Source organism: Rissa tridactyla, chromosome 1 (assembly GCF_028500815.1).
Source record: "Rissa tridactyla isolate bRisTri1 chromosome 1, bRisTri1.patW.cur.20221130, whole genome shotgun sequence".
Lineage (NCBI taxonomy): Eukaryota > Metazoa > Chordata > Aves > Charadriiformes > Laridae > Rissa > Rissa tridactyla.
In genome coordinates, this window is record NC_071466.1 from 204,467,617 (window position 1) to 204,493,261 (window position 25,645).

At 35.9% G+C, this 25,645-nt stretch overlaps 1 protein-coding gene and 1 long non-coding RNA gene across 7 annotated transcripts in view; both read right to left on the reverse strand.

Moving 5' to 3' along the window:
* The window catches only part of KMT2E (lysine methyltransferase 2E (inactive)), a 62,456-nt gene that overhangs the window by 24,456 nt on the left and 12,355 nt on the right, over positions 1-25,645 (reverse strand). For 5 of the 6 annotated variants that reach the window (XM_054188150.1, XM_054188146.1, XM_054188145.1 and 2 more), the window contains 8 exons: positions 19,750-19,934; positions 11,704-11,815; positions 11,135-11,364; positions 9,317-9,397; positions 8,189-8,247; positions 3,764-3,936; positions 2,448-2,486; positions 608-820 (listed from right to left, as the gene is read on the reverse strand). In XM_054188150.1, coding sequence (XP_054044125.1) covers positions 608-820; positions 2,448-2,486; positions 3,764-3,936; positions 8,189-8,247; positions 9,317-9,397; positions 11,135-11,364; positions 11,704-11,815; positions 19,750-19,820 — 978 coding nt within the window. In that variant the 5' untranslated portion in view covers positions 19,821-19,934. Of the gene's footprint in view, positions 1-607; positions 821-1,481; positions 1,566-2,447; positions 2,487-3,763; positions 3,937-8,188; positions 8,248-9,316; positions 9,398-11,134; positions 11,365-11,703; positions 11,816-19,749; positions 19,935-25,645 lie in introns of those variants that run through there. The other variant, XM_054188151.1, reaches the window with a different exon arrangement.
* LOC128904184 (uncharacterized) lies at positions 9,425-11,126 on the reverse strand. Its single transcript, XR_008464428.1, has 2 exons — positions 9,932-11,126; positions 9,425-9,686 (listed from the first exon to the last, which is right to left on the reverse strand). It is a non-coding gene; the product is annotated as an uncharacterized LOC128904184 (long non-coding RNA).

Consider the following 25,645-nt stretch of genomic DNA (forward strand, 5'->3'; position numbering starts at 1 on the left):
CACCTGCCATCAGAACATCCTTCATGAACTACAATGAAATTCTGTTCTATTGGAATACCTAAACATCTAGAACAGACTTACTGTATCTTAAGAAAAATGTGGACAATTAACATGTTGATACACATATCAGAAAAAAAAAAAGATTCCAACTTTAATGTTTATGGTTGGCCTCAATTATCTTAAAGGTCTTTTCCAATCTATACAATTCTATGATTCTATGACCTACTCTAACCACTTCTGATATTCCTCACAGAGCAGAGAAACAGCAGCAGCAAAGTTTACTGCATTACGCTCACCACAAAAGACAGTCTAAGGACAATCCGATGTTCAGGTTCAGGTCAGCACCGTAGTTATTTTTATGAGAACTGATATGCAAGTGTAAACATAATCAGGGGTGATATAGGATGTATGAAAATCAATTATGAATTCTGAAAACGCTGTTCAAACTCTGATGCTTAGATATGGTGAGACAAGATACAGAAAATGAATGTGAAGTCCCCTTTTTTCTTTTTTTTATTTGTTTGTTTTAAGGCATCTAAATGGATATCTTTGTCACAGTACAAAACCAGCAAGCATACAGTAAACACAACATGACATAGCTCGTTACCTCTACCGGAGGCTTGAAAATCAGATTGCTGGTGTTGACTTCTTTTTTGTCATTTCCATTGCCTAATCTCAGAGCTATTTTTTGTGCCTCTCTCTGGACACCCTCGCTGTACTGGTTATTATTTGCTTCTTCATAACGATCCATCCATGCCTTGATTTTAGTTTCCCATCCAAAGTTTGAACTGTCAGTAGGATCAATCTCTGGAGCTGAGCCCTAAAAATTGAAGTAAGTGATGAGATATTACAAGGTAAGGAAAAGATATTACAATAAAAAAGTAAGTCTACAAGACACAAAATGAAGGGCAAAGGTATGCCACTGATTTAGGGGTTGGTTGTTTGTTTTTTTTAGGAAGTCCGGTATAAAATTTTGCATTACTTAAAAGCACCGAGTTGAATACAGTAGCATTACATTTGTCCTTGTATGAATTTTATTATTTCATAAATATTGCCCAAGTTCAGCAATACATTCCCCCTTCAATAAGGATTCTAGCTTTTAGTGGGATGAGAATGGAGACCGACATCATTTTCTCCCACAACTGCACTGCATCAAGAATCTGTGAGTGCAGGAGTTGGCGGGTCAGATATCCCTTCCTACTCAACTTTTGTGGACATATGCAAATATAAAGAACTCCAGCTTCCATCCTACAATACACAGTTTTTATTTTCCCCTTTCAACTTCAAGGGTCACGCTGTATCTTTTTTCCACTTCACATCTTACTAAACTTTACTAATTCTATACCTACAACATTAAGGTTGTGACTCTACTGTTACAGGCTTTGCACAGATCATTTCTCTCCCCTTATCCATTCCTCACTAGACAATTTTCTTCTGCAATGCTTCAGATCCTTTCACTTTTAAAGAAAGTGCCATTGTACCTCCAGACCTCACAAGCAGCAGCCAGGCTGCAGCCAACCAATGCTCCTTATGGACAGCAGCAGCCAACCAACGCTCCCTTTTCTATCCACCTGAGCAGAGACACTATTAAACATTAATAAAACAGCAAGTAGTTCAGCAATTCAATTTACCTCTTATGGATTACATTTCTTTTGTGCATCAAGAGAACCATACACACAAACAGTATTAAAAAAGGTGTGATACTAAGAAAACCACAAAAAACCACAATGGAACCTTACAAAACACCATATTCAAAAAGCACAAAGTAAGAGATTTTTCTTCCCCAATTGTGTCTTTGCTATTGGCAAGTCAAATCTTATGTATCTGAAGTGCAAATTGTGTCCCACTTGCTTTTATATATTCCAAGGATGAATGAACTATTGGAAATACCTAGTTTTCACACCATGTGTATTTTTATCTCACAGAAAATTTAAAGATTGCTGTGACACTTAGATCTTACAAAGCAGACATCCCAACACAATTCCTTAAAACTACGCCAGCACTACTGAGTAGAGTCCCACCAGATGAGTACACGTGGGTACAACAGAGCAGAACCGCTAATTTAGCTTCCAAATGCAATATAGTAATTTCATTCTTTTGCTGCTTAAATCTATGAAAAGCTGGAGCTACTAAGTTCAAATGAGGTCTGCACCAAATTTTACTCCCTTGCATAGCACAAACAAGCCCTAATTCCTCCACTGGTTCTTGAAAACCAAGTATTCTCAGAATAAAAATTTACACTATACTATTTCAGTTAACTTTGCAGGACAAAAAGATCTAGTACTCATGCCTTAAATTAAAATTATTATGACACATATGTAGTACATTAGTTATCAAGAGTATTTCAGTGCTTAACATATAGCCCCAATTGCACTCTAGATGCTTCGTATTAAATTAAGTAACGTACAATTATGGTTTAAAACAAAAACCAAACAAAATCTCATTACCTTTACTCGCGAAGATTTCCTGGATCCTTCTCGGAAAGCCTGAAACAATACATATTTATATTCTTCAGAGGAAATACAAAATCTCTTAAGGAACTCAAAATTTATTAACAAATTAACAGCTTCTCAATGTGGACCACCCTCAATAAAACATGTAAGATGATGACAACAGAACAAACTATGTTGAAATCCCAAGACGGTAATATGTTACATCTCAAAATACATTTTAAAAAACAATTCAGCATTCCAAGCTAAGTGCATACTATGTGTTAGAGCAACTAGTCCAGGTACCCTTACCTTTCTCCCATATGACAACATGACTCTCTAGAATTTCAGAATTCAAGGCAAAGTAACTGAAAAGTTACTTACAGAACACTCCATACTTATCAAGTAAATCTGTAAATTGCCCACATCCTTCTCCACACTATTTATGGAAAGAGGTGAGGGGGAAGCAAGTGTCACAAATGTCTCACAATGTTAACTTTTGAAAGTAGTTTGTCGTTCTACAACAACATCTCGTTCTTTCCATCATCTCACACAATGTTGTGAGATAACAGAAGAATATGCAGTAGTAAGTTTATATTCAGAACCGTTCATTGAAAAGGAAACATTTTACTCAAGATTTCCAAAAAGATACTGGTTACTAATTCTGACTTCTAGTTTGAAAGGACAAAACTCTCATCCAAGCCAGTGAAACTGAACTGCACAAAGGAACTTGTCAGTTTAGGAAATTCCATGTACTTTACTTCTTCACATATATTATATTTGTCTTCACATACATTGTATTGTTCACACCTGTAGCTAAACAGTATAATGTCAGTATCTTGTTTACCAAAGTAGTTTAGTTGTTAACTTTCTGACGGCACACTTCCACACAATTTCAACTCAAATAAATGCACACGAAGTCACATCAGGACAACTGACAGCAAACATTTCTGATCTTAAAACAATCCACAAAAAAGAGTTTCAGACACAGAATTCTTCTTTGGGTATCTAAAGCCTGTTCTGCCCCACCTCTAACCACATCAAGTGGTCCAGTAAATTCAATTCCTCCTTCCAAATTCCGCCTTGATTATGAAATGGAACTTCCGTGGCTAGTACATATTAACTTGAATTGGGGAGGCGGGGGGCAGGACAGTAAGAGGCAGGGAAGATTGTACCATTTACTGCAGAATATTACATTTCAATCTAAACTCAGGTAGTAAAATATTATTACTAACAACAGTCTAATTTTTAAAACAGTGTCCCTTGGTAAGAGATGTTACATAGTTATAATTTATAACACAGAGGTAATAAAAAGAGAAATTACATTCACTTACTTTTTTACATTTTGCTATGTTCTGTTCTTTTTCTCCACTTTTTTTCCTTTTCTTATCATTGACTTTTGTAACTCTTGTAGCAGTTAAAGTAATTGTAGTTGGTGTGTGCTGAAAAGCAGTGTACAGTTCCACAGGAACCTCATCACCACTCTCTGTTGCGCTGGTATCCCCATCTTTAAAACAAAGAACATTATGTAAACGGTGAAATACTGCAGAAAGAATACTCACTAGTTACCCTACACTTGCTTTTAGAAAACAAAAATGCATACTGACAAATGCTTCAGGCACTCAGATGCAAAATTCACCAACAGTTGCAACAGCATGAAAACGAATGACCAATGAGAAGCTGGTAATTAACAGATGTTTGTAATGCCAGGTAAGAAAAAGATACCAGATTAATTCTGTTTTCTGAACGGAATTATATAAACATATTCAATTATAAGCAAAATTAGAATCAGAACAAAATTGGTGAAAAATTATTTGTTAACTCATTCACTTATATATAGCTTTTACTTGTAATATGGCTTTAGGATTTTCTCAGATGACTGTACGTAGAGGGGATTAAAATTAATGAATGCCCAGACTTTCTTGTGAAGCTCTATTAATCAGTCACGTGTAAATTGTAATTAACTACTTCAGCTATGATTTGGAGTGTCAAGTGCCTTTTTCAGGGTAAATATGTCAATTTAGCCAAAAGCCTTCTCTCCTCAAAATCCCCTAACAGTAACATTCTACTACTCAGGGAAGAGAAAAGGGAAGTCTATTTTACTTGTTAAAACAAGATCATACACAAACTGACAGATACTTTTTCTTTGTGCTGTGCACCCACAGACCTAAAAGCAAAGCCTGAAATTTAGCATACATCAGCATTTATGTCAGACAAATACATTTCCTGACCTGAAACAGGATTACCCTAGTTCTGTCAAGATGAAAGGCTGTGAAGTATGTGAAGGATTGGAAGCGAGATTGTGCACAGAGATAGACTGGTGTTCACATGGGCTCAGTATGGACTTCTTGTATTTTATCAGCTTTTACAAACATTCTGCCTTCAGTGAATCTACTTCACACTAAGCAAGACTTTTTCTGAAACTGTATAGAAGCAGGCTTTACAAATACTTAATGTGAGAGCAGAGAAAACACTCATTCTGAGCTCAGAAGGATGTTGCCTTAATCAGTGTGCTCAACAGTCCTAATTCTTGAAGCCTTCTTTACTAAATAAAGAACTCCAGCTACTGGTAACTCTGGATTTTTCTTGCTCACAACATTCCTTAACAGGATTCTTCTGTGCATAGTAAGCAATCCAATTTTACCATCTTGGTCGTTCTTCTGAACAATTTATTAGGAGCTGATGAAGTTTTCTCAATTTTTTTACATCTCTGCTGGGACTATTTTCTGAACGAGCATGAAAAAAACCACATAGAAGAAATGTCTGATCAAAGAATGAATAGTAGAATAACCAATGATTGAGAAATGAAAACCCAAGGGCCTCTTGAAATGGTCAATGTTTGTCATCCATGGACTAGTGCCTACAGAATCATTATGTCACAGGCAGACACCTCCCCCCAACCCCAGCCCCAACACCCCAGAAAAACCCCACCAACACTGTCTTCCTTAGGGAAGCAACATTTCACTATTGTTGTCTACACTGTTCCCTAACTTACTGTAAAGAGTAATTACCTCAACCGAACACATAATTACAGAGAGTTGTTTTGAGACACTCCTTCCTAACCTACATAACCTGCTTTCACTTTGAAGAGCCTTAGTAAAGCACACTAAGGGAAGATTTTGTATCTTGGAAGGCAAGATACAAACTCTCCAAATTTCACAAGAAGCTATGGGCCCAGAGTTATTTCCCCATAAGCAGCAAGTGATTTCATCAGCACTAATTTCAGGACCAGACAGCTTGAAGCAACATCCTTGATCAAGTTACACATCTAGATACTATATCCTAAAAAACAAACATAAAAAACCCAACACCCCCTCCCTGCAAAATCCAACAAAAAAACCAAACCCATGATGTCCAGGACAGAACTGACTAGGGGCTTAAAGGTGCTCACTCCACCGAACCACAGTAAGCAATCCAATGCATAGTAAGGCACATCAGAATTACACTTTTATACCAGAACAACAAAACCAACACCACCACATGCAACCACAGGCCCAGGACAATGGACTTAAAATGTTGCCGGGGAAAAAAGGTGAGGCGGTTACGCATAAAAGTTGAGACTGTCACCAGATTTCATATCATGTGAAATGTTCAGTTAAAAGCTCATTTTTTGAGGCAAACCAACTGATCTACTACTTGCTCCCCACTGTTTAGCTTCAGATGCAACATGGCTAAACCAGCAACGTTTTAGAAATCTTTACAATAAAAATCATTATACTGTAAAGTATTCTCGTATCTAAATGAAAAGAACTCATCAAAGAACAACCAAATAATGCAATCTTACCTTTAATAAAACACCTTTAACTTAGTAATAACTAAGTTACAAGTAACATTCTACTGCTTTTGAATAGTTAAAACATTTAAAAGAAACATTCAAATTGATGCCACTTTTGCTTTTCCTTCTTGGAATCATCTATGAAAATTAGCCATTTTTATGAATGTCTGATGGTAGACAGTTCATACCTAGAATTACTTTACGTCTGATTGAACCATGTAATATCAGTCAACATACAAAAAGCACATTTAGCCAAGCAAATGTACTGACTAAATGAAAATTAACTAGAGATGCAAGCACACATTCAAGTTATGTATTATAAGTCACTGTAACTAATTCTGCACTTCAACTGAGACTAAACAGGATTAGAATTTGTCTTTGTTTTTACTCTGTTTTGGTACTTAAGATTTACCATTTAGTGTTTCTTTTCCTATTGAATGCATAGAGCAGATTTAAAAGACCATCAGAATTAAGAACTGAACATTAACATCAAAGGTAAAAATCTCTTCAGCTCCTTCTGCGATTTTGATTCTCCCTCTTCCCTGAAGTTTATGGTAAATGATCAGATAATGTGCCTACAAATCCTCAGAGATTACTTAAATAATGGACCATCAACTTCTCCTGTCTTGTATGTAAATTCAATTTCATCCTTACAATATCATCATACCACTTATTGAGCTCATTAACTCCAAATTAATTATAATACGTAACTTGTTCTATTATTTTAATAGAATACTCAAAAAATAATTTTAAACTCTAAATAAAGTTTGTACTATCTAGTTGGTCAACCAAAACATACAGTTTCATTTTGTTAAAATGAAGACAGGCAAAAAAATTATTGTAGTGTTCTAAATAAGTCATTAATGACTTAAGGCAGCTTTGCACTGGACAGCAGAAAGTACAACTGCACCAAGAAGCACTACTAAATCTCACACGCTTCTAAGCCACATCACACACTTCAGAATTTTCTGAAGGCATCTGAAGTAGGCAGAAGGACCTTATCTGCGTGGTGTTTTTTTAAAGAAATCCTAACACACACACACTTGCATGTACCCCAGTACTTGAGACATGATTTGGAAGTAAAACATGTTAAGTTTAGGAGGATGACTTCCTCCCAAATTACGACTTTTGTAATACTTGAAAGTATCGCTTGTCAATCAAGAAACCCATGACACATTTTGGTAACAGCTGGACAGAACTCCTGACAAGTTAGGCTGGCTGAGTTGTGAAATTCTTTAAGCGGTATGAGAGCTAATTTCATAGAGACTGAAATAGGTACTTGCACTACAAGCCTCATCTAGTTATCAAAGGCCAAAAAAAATGCCAAAACACGATATAATTGTATTACCTAAGCTTAGCAACTTTTCTCATTGCCAAAACAACCCCCAAAACACACCAATACACACACAGAAATCTGCAACCAACAAATGAGAAGTAGGATTCCCTCTCAAAACTATGCTAGACTGTTTTAGATCTCAATTATGTAATTCTTAGAGACAGGAACATCAGCCGAATTGGAAGAGTTTTAAAATATTAGTATGAGGATATGTGCAGCCTATACTACAAAGGAAAAAAAATGACAGAGCTGTGAAATAATTTTTTTCCAAAAAGGGACTTAGTAAAGACGAAACCTGAACCTTTTCCGTCTTATCTTCAGTAACTTACTCAAAGTAGTTGTTATTATAAAAGCTACATTCATTATTATGAAACTTTAACAATGTTCAAACAGATTGAATTATTCCACAATCATAAGAAAAAAGGCAGTGGTGACAAACTTTAATAAAACACATGGAACTGTAACAATTCCAATATAATGTTATCTTAGTAATGATACAGTCAAGTAAAAGGCATTGATTTACTGAACCTTATATGCTGAAGGCTATCAAAATTGCAGGAACTGTGTTATACACTCTTAAGTCTCTACAGTTGATATATACTTTATTTTATAACGTTGACTAAGGAAAGATCTTTAAACTTTACTTACCTGACATATTTTCCCTTTTCCTTCGTTGCAACAGCACTGCCCTTTCTTTATCTAAATTCCTGAAATCAAAAAATAAATTTTATTCCATTCTTCATACTTATGCATCAATACAAGCATTAAATACAAAATTAATACAAGTATTGAAACAGACCTTTTCATAGTTACCATTTTCCATTGACTATTACAGAATAAACAGTAGACTAGCTGAATGATTAGATACCTAGAAAAAACATCAGTTGTGCACTGTCCAATTCCATTTTAATGCAAAGCACGTACAAGTATCAAAATCACTTGAAAACATAATGAAACTTGATAGCTCAGAAGAAAGACTGACAGTTCATGGATTACAGATAAGCAGGCTTTAAACCACTTTCCTGCAGATTCTTGAAAACAATCGTCACAATACTCAACAAATATTCTATGACCGCAAGGTCCAAACTACTTCTCAGAAATAAAAGAATCATTTATTGGTAATTAAAGTGTTCTGAACATGCATGTCTCTTATTCACTGTTTCATTAGCAATCTTCAATGTAAGTAACAGGTAGCATTTTATACTCTACATCACAGGACAACTATGATGACAGTCAGATACAATCTACCTACCACACAGTCGGAACAAAACACCTTCCTTGTCACATCATATGTCTTCGAGTAGGGGGAGGATGGGGGGACTATACAAATACTTATTCCAGAGCAAGAAGTCCTCTCAGTGAGCACTGCAGCATATTGCAATGAGGCCATAAAACTAAAAGACACTGAGAAATACTGGTGGGACAGCTGTCCTGAAAACACCGCTGCTAAGGGTTCTCAACGTGTGACAGCCATGAAACAAAATATGGAATGGATCGTCTATGTATCAGTCAGCCTGATATGGGATATAGGAATCACTGCTCTTTCAATAAGCATTTCAAGGATTTATCCCTGCCGCCTAGTGAGATAAAACAATGACTACTGTGAACAAGAGAACGGAGACTGGTAAGATCATCTGCATCAGACATGTAGCTCCTTTAACTAGAATTGTCAGGATTATGCTACATGGTCTGTGTTTTGTCTGTTGGTTGTTCCAGTACCTCCTCTTCTCTACTCATTCTAGTTATTTAGAGTTCAAAATTAACCAAACTACTCACCTTGGTTGACAACGTTCACACAGATATATGTCAGGAATATGCTGCCTGTCAATCCCCATGCAGTCAATGTGCTGCCAGACACTAAAAAAAAAAAAAAAAACAAACCACATTTTAAGTACAATTTTTTTAATTGTTTGCATAATATACACACATACACACAGAGACAGAGAGCGAGCCATTCTTTTTTTCACCACAATCTTTACTCAGATTGAATACTGCCTAAAACTAGATCTCAATCACTGTCTTCACCACCACTCTGCTAGCTGATTTTCTATTCCACTGATCACTGTAATTCCAATCTTGTGGCTGTCTCCAGGTGTCTCTCTGCTTCTTTAGACTCATTTTCCCTCTTGGAAATTTTTCTCTAACACTGGAAATAAAAAATGGTAAATTATCACAATAGAGAACAAGATAAAGACAAATACCCTCAGCAACAAGACTTATGCTTTATGTAGTAACAGGAGATTTGTTTTTAAACAAAAGGATTCCACTTCCTTTTATAAGTATACGTATAAAAATATTATTTTTATTTTTCTATATAAATATATATACACAGATGTATGTTTTTATTTACTTATATATTTTAATAGAACATGTATGTTTTTATACACACACCAGACATGACTGGTAACACTGTTGTGCAGCACAGGAAGAGCTTCAACTGCTTCCGACAGTCAGGGATGAGAGGCTGCTTGCTAGACTGAAGGCTAACCTAGGACAGTAGTTTATGCTCATCCCCACATTGCTAGAAGGAACTGGGACACAGAAATCATTGTTATCCTCCCACTTGTGGATTTATCACAACTCTCTCCAACTCCTCACAGAGAATATCTTCTTCAAAAGAAGCACTCTATTGAACTGGTGGCAGCCTACAGCTCCACTGCTGAAAGAACGTCTAAATAAATTTCAAAATAAGGGAAAATTTTATCAGAATGAAGGACCATCAAAAATGAATAACAGGCTTGTTCCGTAAGTGGACAGAAGAACGGAGCTCAAATTAATGTTTTAATTAGCCATAACAATCATTTTAGAAATAAACAATGACCTGATAAATTCAGCAGTGTTCGTTAAACATATTGAATGTAAAAATACAGGCTAATACTGAGTAAGTCCAGAAACATAAGATTTGTTTTCCCCTGTTAAATACATCCGCTCTAAAAATTTCTAAGCTCATTTTTCAAAGTCCAAGTATTTAATAGCACCTACTTATTTTACTACAATCAAGTAGCGGCTGAACACAGACAACCAAACATTTAACTTCAGCTTCTCCAGTAAGAATCTAGGTTAGTCTTCTCATAGTTACTAAAATTATTAAAACTGTCCTTTGAAAATTAAGAGTTCTTATCAGAAAGATCATGCACAGAGAAACTAATATTTGAGAAATTTTTTTCAGATTATTTTGCATTCTGCAAGTTACTTGATTTACATATACATAATTTACCGAGATGCTTTATTACTCAATACATGCAGACTAAGAACCAAACCATACTATAACAAGTAACTTGGACAAAATACCAAAGAGATATCCTTTTTAGAGTGGAAAAAGATATACCCTCATGAAGCAACAATGAACAAGTAATGCCATGAACAAATTAATATGAGTAGTCAAGACAGACTGGAATAAAGCATAAAATACTCACTGGTCTTAACCAACTACCTTGCCTGTTAGAAAGCCATACAACCTTCAAACAATGTTTTGATGGAAGGAAATTTCCTATGACTCAACACAATTAAAACACCATTTAGTTACACTTATTTTCAGTGCAGCTTGAAGTTTTAAGTAATTTTTACCTTTCAAAATAATTTAATATTCATTACCTGCATTTGTCACAACAGATCATATATCCATCATCATGTGTAAAGCCACAAATGCATCTGGTAATATCAGTTCCATAGCTTCCATCCTCTGACGTACTGATGGTAGTAGCACTGGAGGTTTCATCAAAGTTGGGAGTGGTAAATATGCCTACTTCATTCTTGCTTATAAGCACTGATGGAGGAGGAGAAGCTGGAGGCGTTGGAGGAGGCCGAGCACCATAGTTATGGTCCTAGATTTTTGTGGAAAGGTAAGTTATAGCTCTTAAATAACCATCAGCGTATGAACATTTAAGACAAAGTATAAGAATTCACTTTGTAAAGAACTTAAGAGGATTCTTAATTTTCAGCAGTAGTTTAAGATTTTGTCATTGCTCATTCTTGGTTTTTATCTTTTAAACTGTGTTCTACATTTAAATGCACTATGTTCTATATTCTGCTTCTAATCAACCATCTTCAGTCAAGTTACCCAACAAGAGATAAAAATGTAAGCATGAATCAGAGTTGTTTCAGTTAAGAACACCAGATTTTACATAATCTATTTTACACAGAATACTCAGCATGAAACTTACTGCATAGGGCAAACCAATGTAACTGTGTGAATGCGAACTGCTGGTATACAACTGGTGCGGATAACTGTTCGATTTTTCAACTACCACAGGGCTAGCTTCTACAGATTCTGGTCTGCAAGGCAAAAGACAGAAGAATGATAAATACAATTAATATGTAGTTTTTAATATTACAGGTACTTGTTGCACAACTTCTAATTAACTGCCTGCTGATCGTGTTTAAAGAAGCATACAAAGGGGGGAGGGGGACAGACTCAACCGCCTCCCCCCCAAATAGCCCACTCACCCCAAAAAAAGGGAAAAAAAAAGAAAAAAGGGAAAGCCACTCCTCTTTAATTTAAAATGAGGGTTCCAGAGTGGCAGAGAACTTATGCCTCTGCAGTTACAAATTTATTCTCAGAAAAAAAGTGCATGCTGAATCATGTGACATAATCTGCAAAACTGCGACAGGAAAGTGTGTTACACACTTTGTCAGGGAGTCAACAGTCTGTGTGCTCAAGTCTACAGAGTTGTAACAGGAGCTGCAGAAAGGACATCAGCTTAATCATGACACAAGACAGAAGCAGTAATCCAGAGAGCTGCAAACCAATAGAGCCCTGCATGGCCACCAATGCTGTTCGATTCTCCAACGACACCTAGTGGCAGCATTGGTGCACCGCCTGCAATCGCCCAGACCAACCTGTACCCGAGGCGGCAGAGTACTATTTCTACAAACAGAAATCGTAAGTAGGGCAAATCTATCTGAAAAAAACAACGTATCGATTTATATTTAAATAGAAATAAAAATTTGCGAGAGAAGGTTCTGTAGTGAAAGGCAGTCCCTTCTTTAGCATACAAACTACAGTTCATACGCACTAAACCACAACATGAAAGATGAGAAAGGCAACAGAATAATGAAATAAGATCTTTGAGCATAAGAAATTACACCTTCATTACCTTTCCTGAGCAGTCACGTTAATGTGTGCATGCAAGCATAAATATACTCTCATGACTGAGACACTTTTATTCAATAACGTGTAGGTTTTTCACTGCACTATGATTCAATCACACTAGGACAAACTTCAAATGAACACAGAGTTACCTAATTGGTTTGGGGGGTTTTCTGTTTGGTTGGTTGGCTGTTTTTTTTTTTACATTGAAAGGCAGGACAAAATATCAGTATCTAAAACTGAAGTGGCTTTTGACTTGCATCACAAATCAAGCCTGGTTCACTTTCATAATTTTAGTTTTATTATGCTTGAAATCTATTTCCCATCACAAATATCTTAATTCCTTGAACTGATTTTTTTAAAATAAAGTTGGTATTTCTGAACCTTTAAGTTTAAATAGATATCAGTGTTTTTTCTTAGACATTAAGATATGAAATAGAGGCTTTTCTGTTATGCCATGAAGCGATACTAGTTTGATTTAAAAGGACACCAGCAACTTCTGCTTGTTAGTAACATTTTTTCTAAGAATATAATTATTCTTTAGCTTTCTGAAAACATACAGTATTTTCACATCTCCTTGAAAGTGTCCTACTAACATTTTTGATGGCCCATTTTTTCCTTAGTTTTTCCCCATGTGAGGTTGCCACACGATAAAGTTGTTTAAAAAGAAACACTAGGTGGGTGAAGACTTTCCAGAGTCCAAAGAAAAAATGTCTTTTAAAAAACATTAATGTCTCTAACAGTCACCAGTTGCATTTAGAGAGCATGTGAGTGCACAAATCATGTGACACACTAACATTAGAAATACAAGTTCTGACTAGCATGAGACAAAAACCAACTCTGATGACGCTTGTCCTGCGTTACCTCATAAACCCCCCAAAATACTCATTACTCTCTTACTTCTCAACTTGAAAATAATTTCATTCAGAGTTTACTGGAATTACGTTCTAGAGGCAGCTCAGAATTTGCCAGGTTCAAACCCATGATTAAAAAACCAGACCAAAGTTGGAAAAGCTGTGCCTTTCAACACATTTGCCTTTACCTCTTCACTGACATAATGCATTTGTGCAGTAATCATACAACATTAATGTCATCCAGTTAATCCTTCTCACAATATAGCCAATCAAAATGGCAATAAATGAGGCGTTGATTATCCATCCATCCACCATGGCTAGGACAGAAATTAACTTATCTCTCTCCAATTCAAGAGGGTCCTGACCACTCTATTGCTTCTAATGCTATTCTTCAACATCTATTGAATGGGAAAAGCAGTAGCACCATTACTCGTACCACTACGCATTCAACGCTCAACCTAGGTATTGTCTGCTTCAGTATATGGAAAATACTCAGTTTCCGTATCAGGAAGGCTCACTGATACAGGACAGGGAGGGGAATTCAGGTACAACCCATCCTGCAGCAACACCACAATTAATTTAGGAGAGTTTCCTTCATTAAAAAATAAGTATTATCATGACCTAAATGCCAGCTACTTCAATGTGGGAGCATTCAATGAGAGATACCAGAATGGAAATGTCCTAAAAAGAGAGGTAATGCCTATTTCATCAACTGACTACAAAAATTAAAAAGGTATTCTAAATCTCTCGCAAAATACAAAACAAGACAATACACCCTACTCCCTAAATTCATTTCTACCTACTCTAACAGTTATAAAGAGAACCAAGTTTAATATTTAGAGGCGTAACAGCTGTGAAAAGCAGTAGGATTAAGCTGCCAAAACCAAAATACAGCAAATGCCTTTATCCACAAATATTTTAATACTCATAAAACAGATTCAGATTACAGAGTTAAAAAGGAAAAAAGTTCAACTTTACTTTAGCAAGGAAAGCCAGAAAAAGGGTGGGAGAAAATCAGGTGAGACACAAAGGCAATTATATCTTTGTATTAACAATTTTTTTGACGTAAATACGAAATTAGAGCAGAATCAGCTTTCAGCAAAGCTTTTTTTAAATGCTTATGCACAGGAGCCACAGATACTACTTTAAATTTTAATAGAGCCTCACCAGAACTTTGAATGTAACAGTTACTGTTCTATTTATCCACTCAAACGCTAGATTGGCGTGGGGAACAGTGTGGAGAAGGCTCAAGAAATAAGGGAGAAGGTGGTGGAACATTCACTGAAGCTAGAAGTTAATCACCATAGGTTTGCTTTACAGTTAACAGGAAAGTGATACTCATCCCATAAGTAGTACAAAATGAGTATCATTTCTCCACAGAACTACAGACAACTTTTTAACTTCGGCAGACAGCTCTGCCAACGCTTCAATATGCCCTTCCCCAAATTCTTTGTTACCCCTCCTCTGCCCACTATGTGCATAACCCTGTCCTGAAACAGAAAACACACTCTCTATACTATCATTTATCAAAAGGTCAAGGCCGCCTTCTCAAATGAGCATCTCAGAACTGGGGAATTTTGTGAAGGAACACCTCTTGGCAAAATATTTAATTGTACGGCCAATTAAAGTATGAGATACCACTTAACTTAAAAATCAATTTAAGAAAAAAATTTTTTGCTCAAGTAGCAACGCACTAACTATTGTATTACAGACAAACACACCTCCACTTGCACCACCGACATTCTTATGGGCATCCTAAAAAGCAAGTTTTCAGGAAGAAAAAGTGTAAGCATTCAGATATGAAAGAACACTACGAGGTTTTCCTTGCTTGTATTTTTGAATATAAGCCAGTTCTGTAACAGACTGAGGTACTACGCTTGTCAGTCTTCTGAGCATACCACATTTCTAGCTTCACCTCAAAGTCTAATTAAGGGAGATATTTATAATTTTCATCAAAACTGAAATATTTGTAATACAATACAGTATATTTGAAGTTAGACCAAAATCCTAATATTATGCCCTAAACCAGACAAATATTACCACGATAAACTGATCATGACGTTTTGCTAAAGTGTCATGTGTATTTGTTAAGTGTTGTGGTTAGCAATTCAAAACTGTGCAAAATATTCACAAGGAACAAAATAAAAAGCACCACAGAGAGCCTCCCCCATGCTCTTGGGCTGCAATAATTTAAGACACTCCTTTAACTTGAAAACAGAAACACAGCATTTTCTCAAACGAGTAAAAAAAAAAGCAAAGATAGGCATATTTAAAACAAAAACAAACTCAAATTTTCATTCTGCAAGTGAAACAACTAAATATTCTGGGTCATTTCTGACTGTTTCTATTTAAAAGCACAATGCAAACTGAAGATATTCTCCATGTTGCCAGCAGATGGCATTGATGAGAAATAAGTAACACATGAGATCAGTTTACAAAAACTGAGTCCCTACAAGTTTATAGTTAATCTCTATCAAGGAAATCAACTATCAACCATTCTAAGCAGTACTCAGTTGTTCTTTAAAGTTTTGTCTCACCCACCCCATTCCTTTTAAATACTGTTTTGTTTCTGACCACATAGTAATGGGGGGGGGGGGAAGAGGGAGTGGCTTTTGATTAACACCCAAAATACAATCAGCCCTTAGAATCTGGGGCCATCAACCACTTCTATAAAAATATAAGTATTCAAATGGAAAAGAAAATCTCACTAAAAAATTTCTAAGGCGGGTGGGTATCCAAGCTTTAGGCTATAAAAACTTAACCAATAGTACTTCCTGAAAACATTTGTCAAAACTCAAAATGAAACCTCTTGCTTCCAAGGACATTTCAGCAGCATCAATCTGCCATATGCCAGTTTAACAGGTCTAATTTTCAAGGACTTCAGGTTTGTTTTCCCTTTGCACCATCCCCCTGAGCGGTATCTGGCTGAAGGTCAGCTCAGATAAAGGAATGTAATATATTTTGTATGAAAAACAGGGGTTTTTTATGTTAAGACACTTCATCTAACCAAACACATCTGATGGGCTTCACTACCTAGAGAACAAAGAACTGAGCACTACCTTCTCTACCACAGTTCTGCTACTTAAGCACCTCATAGCAGGCCCTACATGTATAGGCTGGCCCGACACTGTCTGTAAGAACTGGCAAGCTTCTCATCACCCTAAAATACTTTAAAAAAAAAAAAAAATCCCTGTTTCAACAACAGTAATGGGAGGGTAGGTTTTCATTCATTTAAGACTACAAGTGTTCATGATCTTTTCTCCTGAATATTCAGCTCAATGCAACGATCCATATACTGTGGTTGATAGGTTCATTATACAGGCCTTCTCTCTAAAAAAACAGATATTAAAACCAGTAGAGCAGTACCATCAACGGTATTTCCCAATGTGTAGCTTATATCATGCCCTAAGCTAGACTAACACTCTTAAGTCAGGTAGCCCATTCTGAACCTTCCAAAATGGCTGGCTCTGCTTACTACTACACAGTCTTTAACAGTAAGAAGTCATGCATATTCATCTTTAGTAAGCCATTTACAAATAAAGGCAAAATATGTATGCGTTCTGACTACTATGGCACTACGAACATCAATCCACCACTAGAGAGCTCACTTAGGTGCAAGTACCATAAGTGACAGACTATATTCACCCAATTTTTCCGACATTCAAGTTATTCTCCACATAACTATTTGCTACTGTTATTAAAATATTATGTGAAACTACATAATCACATAAACTATCCACCTTTTTAATAGGCTTATCCCTTAATTTGAAGCACAAGGAAAAAATCTCTCAGCCCTAATAGATGGCACTAAGCTAGGAGTTTTTTCCTGGGCTCCTTCTCCTGCATAATCAGGTTTGCCATTCCCCCATTCTTGTGTTTGTCCATGCTTCAGCAAACGATGAAGCAATATCAGACCTGTCAGCCACAATGAAGAATTTCCAACTCCTCCCTCTTGGGAAAGCCCCAGAACTCGCTCAAAGACTATCTATGATCGCTGTCAATACAATCTATATCCAACATGCTACTCTCTGGAAGAAAACATAAAAAACCCACGTAAATCACACAGACAGTGACAGAAAACGTTTACAACTGTATAAGCTGGTAGGTTAGGGACACACCTTTGTATCACACTTCTTTAGACGGTGACATGGCTTTTAAATCAGTGTAAGCCAAATCATGCAACTACACATCTTTCAGGCTAAGTATGGCAGAGATGACACGAGTCAATCTAATCGTTAACAGCCACTTAACATCTGAGGAAAAGCAGTTTCTAACTGGGTCGCCATGCCACAGTTATCAAGCAAATAACACACTGTGAACTCTATCTTGTTTATACTGACAACTATATTTATTTATTTTAATTTCAGCATGGCATGCTGTGTCTGCAAGGAACGTCAGCAACCTCGGGAATCATGACCTTCTCTAAACATAAAAGAAAACCACAGGAAAAGATAATGAAGACAGCTGTGAATGGGTCACTCAAGTTAAAAAATTTTCTGCGCCAAGCAAACTAGTGCTCATGATAGGAGAGATCAACAAAACAACTTTGAAAGTTTAATGTAACAAAAAGCTTCAAATTGCAAATTTAGTTTTCTTCAGATAAATGGCGTAAAGTTAGAATAGCCTCATAAATAACTGAAAGCACAGGAGAGAAACATCCCCTTAAAAAGCTGGTCATGAGTTCTGCTCCCAGTGTATAACATTTCTTTCAAAGTTTGGATGAAAAGCCATTTGCTTCTTAAATGGAGTGATATTACTTAACACACGCTCTCAAGCAAAGGCTATATGTAAACTATTTAAATTCATGTTAGTTATTCAATGCACCTGTTAAACGAAGGACCACTTTATGAAGTTTATTTTTGACTTATGAAAGACTTCAAACATATACATAAAGTAAGTCTCCTCCATTGTTTTAGTATCGAAAACCAAACAAATATATTTTTATGGTAACCAAAGACAGAGGAATTCTTCAACGTTACTACAGAAAGGCTCAGAGGAAAGCAAAGAGGAAAGCGCAAGTGCTTAAAAAAAACCTAAACCAAAACCCAATTTAATATAAATGATGAATTTAACATTTTTTGTTAAATCCAAGAAATGAACTGAATGTATATGCAAAGAAGTATACAAAATACAAGAAATGTACAAAATGTGGCTTACGTAAACTGATCTTTAACACCTCCTTTACTGTCTTTTGACATACATCTCTTCGTGAAAAACTCACCTGTCATATATTCTACCAATGTAAAAGCAACAGAGAGAACAGGGGGAAAAAAATCCAGATACTATTCTGAATACACAGAGCTCAGTGGGATGATGTACCTATGTGCACCAGTAATAGTTGTAACACCACCTTGGTCTTTTACCCCGCAAAGAACCAAGTTGTCCAAAATGCTATTTCTCTTCTCATAGCCAAGTTGATATTACACCCGTGGAAAGACGTTTGTTTGACAGGAAAAATCTGTAGTCGAAGATCAACTATACCTAAACTCCAGCTTATTGATACTCTACAGATTTAGATGCCACTAGAGGAAAAGAAACAAAACCACCACCACCACACCACCAACCCCAAAAACCCACCAAAAAAACCAAACCAAAGCCTTTCCCCAAAACAAAAACCCCTGAACACTGTGCCCCACCCCCCCAAAAACCACACAAAACCCAGGAATTCAGTATGCTTCTTTCATGCAAATAAGAGTTTCTTGAATTCAGGATTTCATTGACTCTTTGTAAGACTTTATACACAGTTATCCACAGCTACTAATTGAAATGAATGACTAACAAGTGAATTTCTACTTGCTTTTCAATATAAAATAACTTCGTGAAGACATGGTATTACACAATTAAGCTAGGCCTTCAGCTTTCAAAAATAAAGGTATCCATGTCTAATTACTACCGCTTTCTTGCAATTTACCATGCCAAATGAATTTACCTTTCTAACAAGAGAAATCAAAAATATTTTTTTACATATAGTTAAAAGGAAACTGAGATGGTAAAATATTTTAAGTATGGAAAGCAAATCACACAGCATCTGTATTTCTCAGTCTGATAAGCAAGAAAAACCCAGCATCTGTAGAACAGTTTAGCATCTCTCCTTTGCCCTCCCTGATTAAGAATAAAGTGACAGTTATTAATTTAAGTAATTCAAGATTTAATAAAACTAAGGAGACTCCCAAGTCCTCTCCAACTGTATTCAAAAATACTCACTAGGTAAAAAATAAAAATAATAAAAAGGTAAGAAAACTTACAAATGATGTTCACATACTTACTCTGAGCCTGCAGCCATTTCCAAATAAGAAGTATCTGCTGTGTCAACCCCCAATGGGATCACTATGCTCATGACGTTCGTTTCTGATAAATTCGATTACTACGGAGTCCTATGCATTGGTATCCAAAACACTGGGGCATGCCAGCCACAGTGCTCATTGCAAACATCTAAGTGCATCCACAAACCCTGTTAAAAAAAACAAACCAAAAAGCAGAAGATTCAGTCAGTTCATTTTTAAAGCCAGGCAATTTTACATCATGTATTAAGAAAAACACAAAACACCAACACGCTTTTATCTGTCACAATGACTTCATTAGTTTTACTTTACACAAGCAAAAGGAAAAGAAAACATTCAATCTTCTCTAAGAGTTCTTAACTTCACTTTTTTTAAGACTGTGATGATCTTATGTCCTGAACTTAAAAATATTACAAACTGACAAAAATATTATTTAAATTGGTGATTTAAAAAAAAAAAATAAAAATCATTCATCATGTTCAGTGAGGTGACAAAGATTTATAGCAGACTTACTGAATGTCAAGTATGTTTGCTTACTGCTCTATATCGTCAGAGCCCAGCTGGTGCAATTTTTAAGAGAAGCCTAATTACAGAGTTTTTCAAGTATTTCTTAGAGAGTATTGTTCACTTTTGTTTTGCACTTTAAAAAAACCACTACATTTCAGTGTCCATGATACAAACTAAGGCTGTCAAAAGAAACAATACCATAACTTCCATTCTGTATTTTTTTAAACCAAAATCATTCTAATGATTCACAATAATGATACGAAACAATTTCCATCTCCTTTTAAGGGATCACCATCAGAAGACATTATATCTATTGGGTGCCACTTTTAGAAGATTTTGTGGTGTTTGGGGGTTTGTTTTAGCAGTAAACTAAAACCACTCAGTAGTAGTTTTTAATTGTAGAGGAAAGCTACAGCCTGCCTGACTTGCACAAGTCAATATAACAATCCCACCTGTGTGCCAGTTATTACTAGTCTCCCACTCCTCCTTCCAAGTAGGGAAGAACACCCAACCAAGTATAGAGAGAAAATGTACATAGCACCTCAGCTGTCTCCACTCACAGATTAAGGAACTAATGCATTTTTATAGCCTAATATAGACAAGGTTTTCCACAAGTGAACTGAAGCAAAGTAATTGAAGCAAAATACCCCCATCTTCAATACCTGCACAATGAATAATTGCAAACTCTTTCCAAAATGTCAAAATTGCAAGAACACAGACCACTTTGCAATGAAGCATGTGCAGCGCCCAATACATACATTCCTCCCATCCGACAAAGTGTAGTCTCTTAGCTGAAGTCTACAAAAGCCCAACAGTTTTGAAATCAACATATTTTAACACACTCATCCTTTCCAAGAAAATACTAACAAGCCTCTGGTGAAAAATGGAGTACTTATTAAAAGGAATTCAGAAAAGCACTGTGGACTTAAATCTGAATTTTCTTCTTTTATTGGTAAAGTTGGAATCTTCAGGATAAGCGGCACCTACAGGGCATCTCTAAGGTATGAGCTGGCACCAAGTCGTCATCTAACTTCTTAAATTTTATCTTACTGCTGAAGTCTGGCAATTAGCATCAAATGTCTTGGCAAGTGCCTAAACCTTCTACAGTTCATTCCCGCTCTAGACAGTAGAAGTGTTTTGGTCCCGTTGCATAGGTCACTGAATACAATGAACTGGAAAACAATCTGGACAACGAGCCACTGGGTTACCTGCTTTCCTCATTTAAACACTGATCATTTTCTTACCAAATACCACAAATGTCAAAGTGTATCACTAGCTATGCATAAAATTAAGGAAACAACATACTATTTTCAAGAATAAGCATCAAGAAAAACCTGATAAACCAAAAGCAGGTATAGAATATTTTTAGTAGCAGGCATAAAAGAAACCCCAAGCCCCTCCTACAGTTTAAATGAGCACTTGTTCTGTATTCATAGGGTAGAACCTTGAATGGCCTCATCTACAACTTACAGGAAACGTCAGCTTACCACTTAGTTCTCCTCTTCTGAAAAAGTAAGAAATTTATCTTAATTCCTATCCAATAATGGAAAGGAATCCATCAACTTTTTTAGTCCAGGTACATCAGCTAACCAGGTTAAGGGTTGTTGCACTACCAACTGCAGTTTCATGCTAACAAATATTAGCATAGTAGAGATTTGATTTCATGCTTGTAATTATGTTATTCTAAAAAAAGTTTTAGTGTGTTTCAAAGTAGGTGTGAAAAGACATATTGGACACCACCACCTGGGATCAAGATCCTCACTTAGACATTTCTCACACTTAAAATTACTTTGGTTGGTGGTGTGGTTTTTCTTAATTTAATTTTCTTTAAACACTTCCAACCAGGTTGAGTAACAACTGGAAATTAACATAGGCAAAAATACCCTGGAGACTGGTGGAACTGAAGAACATGCCTTAAGACAGTGGCCTCATGGGCTATGACACCTGCAGACTTACATAAAACAATTGAGGTTACTCAATCAACATATATTCAAGTGGTCTTTACTGTCAACACAGGAAGAAGAGATACAGTTACCAAATCTGAGAATCAAGTGAAATTTGTGGCTTTTTTTTTTTCCAAAGTAACACAGAAAGGTAAAAGAGAGCTATGTATATGCTTTTAGAGCTATGTATAAATAGAAAATTAATTGCTAATGCATGGCCTAATTAATGCTATCATCTATAGCCAAGTGAATACATCACCCCTCTTGTAAGAAAAAAAAAAAAGGGGGGGGGGGAGGACATGGGGGAGATGAGAACAGAGCCAAGATAAACTTCTTACCCTACTGCAAGCTATTGAAATACATCTTTAAGCCTTAGTCAGAATACACTCAAAAATTCCAAGAGACTAATCTACACTGAATAAAATCAGAGACTTGAGGAACTCAAATTTATTTTGCCAAACAGCACTAAACAGCAGTTGTTTCATCTAAAAGGAAGGAGATCATTGTAACACTACCTACTATTTTTTACTACCTTAAGATTTCAGATCTTCAATGCACACACAAATACTTGTAGGCTTGCAATACCTACACAGACAACTTAATTCAAACATAGCTCATTATTTACAAGTAGCCATCCTCAAAAAATTCCAGGGCGGCGGCATGTGGTGGTGGGGGCAATGACAGGAACCACCCAGGATAAATTTATTACACAATGTCCACTTATTAACAGAACTGTGACCTTATAGGCCATCCACTGATGACCACCACAGTGATGCTGGACTTGGGAGGAAGGAAAATTTATTTTTTGTCATGTCAGAACCAGAAGTATTGTCATGACACACTAAAATATTCCCAGTATTTTTACTGGATTATACTACAAAAATTGGAAAGTTCACAACAGAAAATAATGTAACCACGGGGAAACTTTCTTCCTTACCCATCTTAAAAGTGATTGCTTATCCTTGAACCTAGGTATTTTAGATGACTCATAAAATACTATCTGCTATCGTAATATGCTACTTTCCAATTTCTGCAAGTATCCATCTATTTCAAGTCATTTTCCTTTCAGAACTCTGACAATCTGTCACCCACAGCCTTCTAAGAAACTTGTTTCATGGGTGCATTTCATTTAAGCAATTGGCCAGGAGAAGTGGAAAGGCAGGTGCTAAAGAAGAAGTCTTCCCACAATCCAAGCAGATTATACACAATTTACTGTTTTAAGAAAGTCTTCCTTCAAGCAGTACACAAATTTGAAAGTTAGAAAGACCACAGTGGTCTGTCCAGTTAATTTCAGACTCATATAGTTAAAAGGCAACATATAAAAACTGCTGGTCCAAAGTTCAATGATCAGCTCCTCATTTGGCAAAGTAGCTCACCTACCGTACCTTAATCTCAACTGTAGAGGACCTCCAATTTTGTTGGGGCCCACTCTATTCTTTTAGTGATAATATACTGTAAACTTTGAAAGAATTTTGGCAATTTCTTATATTCACCAGTTTTTCTTCGTTACCACCCTATCAGCGCAGCTTTATTATATGAAAACATATTCCTTATTTGAGGAAATTCTGCTTTTATTTAATTGCAGTTTAAAAGTTTATCTGGTTCTAATAATACAATTTTCATCTTAAAAACCAAAAAACTTCTTGTTCAATCTGGTTAAATCATTTATCTTGCACAAGATCAATCTCCTGCAAGAAGCTTATCAGACTTTACCATTCAATCACACTGGTTTACATTTTTATGCCAGTTCTTTTTCTTTCACAAGAATACACAGGTGCTTTTTGATTTAACGGCCATATCAAGTCTAAAATATTTGAAGCCTCACCATACTTCTCATGACCCACTTTGCTTATGATACGAGAACCATTTCTTTTTTAATTAATTGTGCTCTAACAACAGAATTATTAGAGTACAATACATTCCAAATTATTCATCTGTGTGGCTTTAAACAAAGACCATCATTTATGCATTAAACAACAGAAAATAAGTTACACATTACCCCTGAGGTATTCCACTTACACAACATTATTCTGTGGTCTAACAAAGACCATATGTTTCCTTTCTGCCACGTCCTTCTAAGATCAATTGTGTGACAGCAGAAGAAAAAACTTAACTTTTTCACTAGTACATGGAGGAAGAAAAAAACCAAACACACAAATATGGATGGCTCAACTCCTGAATCAGAAGGTAAATGGATAATCTCCTGAAATTACATCAGTATTTTTGAACCTAATTCTACAGGGTCCAAACATTCAAAATCAAATCCATGATCATATGTTGGCAAAAAGGAACTCCAAGTCTACTTTATCAGCATGTCTCTTTTCCCTCCTTGCACTTGCTTCTTGTAGGACCATCAAAAGCTATATAAACAGTTTCAGGAAACAAGCAGATGATAAATCACCTAGATAGAAAGTACACTTGAAAAATAAGAATCTGAAGTCTAGCCAAACTGTCCAGATGACTCTAACAAGGTTTCATAATCCTAGCTATCAATCATCCCCTCTAAGTGTCAAGAGCTGAGACAAATTCTTCCATGGCCATTTTCCATGTAAGTTTTTTTGTGTCTTTGCTTTGGATTTTTTTTTCCCCCCTAAGAAGGTAGGAAAAGACATTGTTTTTTAAAAACACTTAAGTACTTTTACTTCCATTTTTGTGTATACAGTCAGAAACTGAGTTCCCAGTACTTACATTCAAACAGAAAGTAACAATATAAATCTGATCAGAGAACCCCAAGTTACCTTTATTTTATTAATAATGAAGAACATTTTTCACACTAGAAGAAACCAAACAGTACTGGCTGTACTGGGAAAGGTACAACTCATATAGTTATATGCTACATCAGTAGCTCACCTCTGCAAGACGATTAACCTTTTTTTTTTAAGAAGGGAGAGGGAAGAGGAAATAGGACCAAGAAGCCTGCTAGAACCTATGCTGTATGTGAAAGAATACTAAAGCTCTCATCTCGGTGCACAGATGCAAAACTTTTCATAAAAATTAAAGATAAGAGGTGACAGCAACACCAGAAACAACTTTTTGCTGTAACGATAAAAAAATTCTACAGGAAAATTAATATATCAAGATAGTATCATATACTTATTACAATAAGGTAGGCTTTTTTGTTTCGTTTGGGTGTTTTTTTTAAATCCACATTCACCCCTAATGCTACAAAAACTAAGAAGGGGGGAAAAAAATGAAATCTGTTTTTACTATTCTTCTTAGTACATATGACAGCTTTTTACACAGAAATGTCATTGTTCCTTGTCTTTCCTTCCCCATAAATCAGTTTCCAGATTCTGCTGTCATACCATAGATAGTAAAGTCAAAAAGCATTTAGAAGTTAGGGAAAGAATCAACTATAAAAGTCAGGAATAGAATACAAAACAAGGTACAATACAACTTTTGTTTTCTAATTTATAAAGGGACATTAGTGA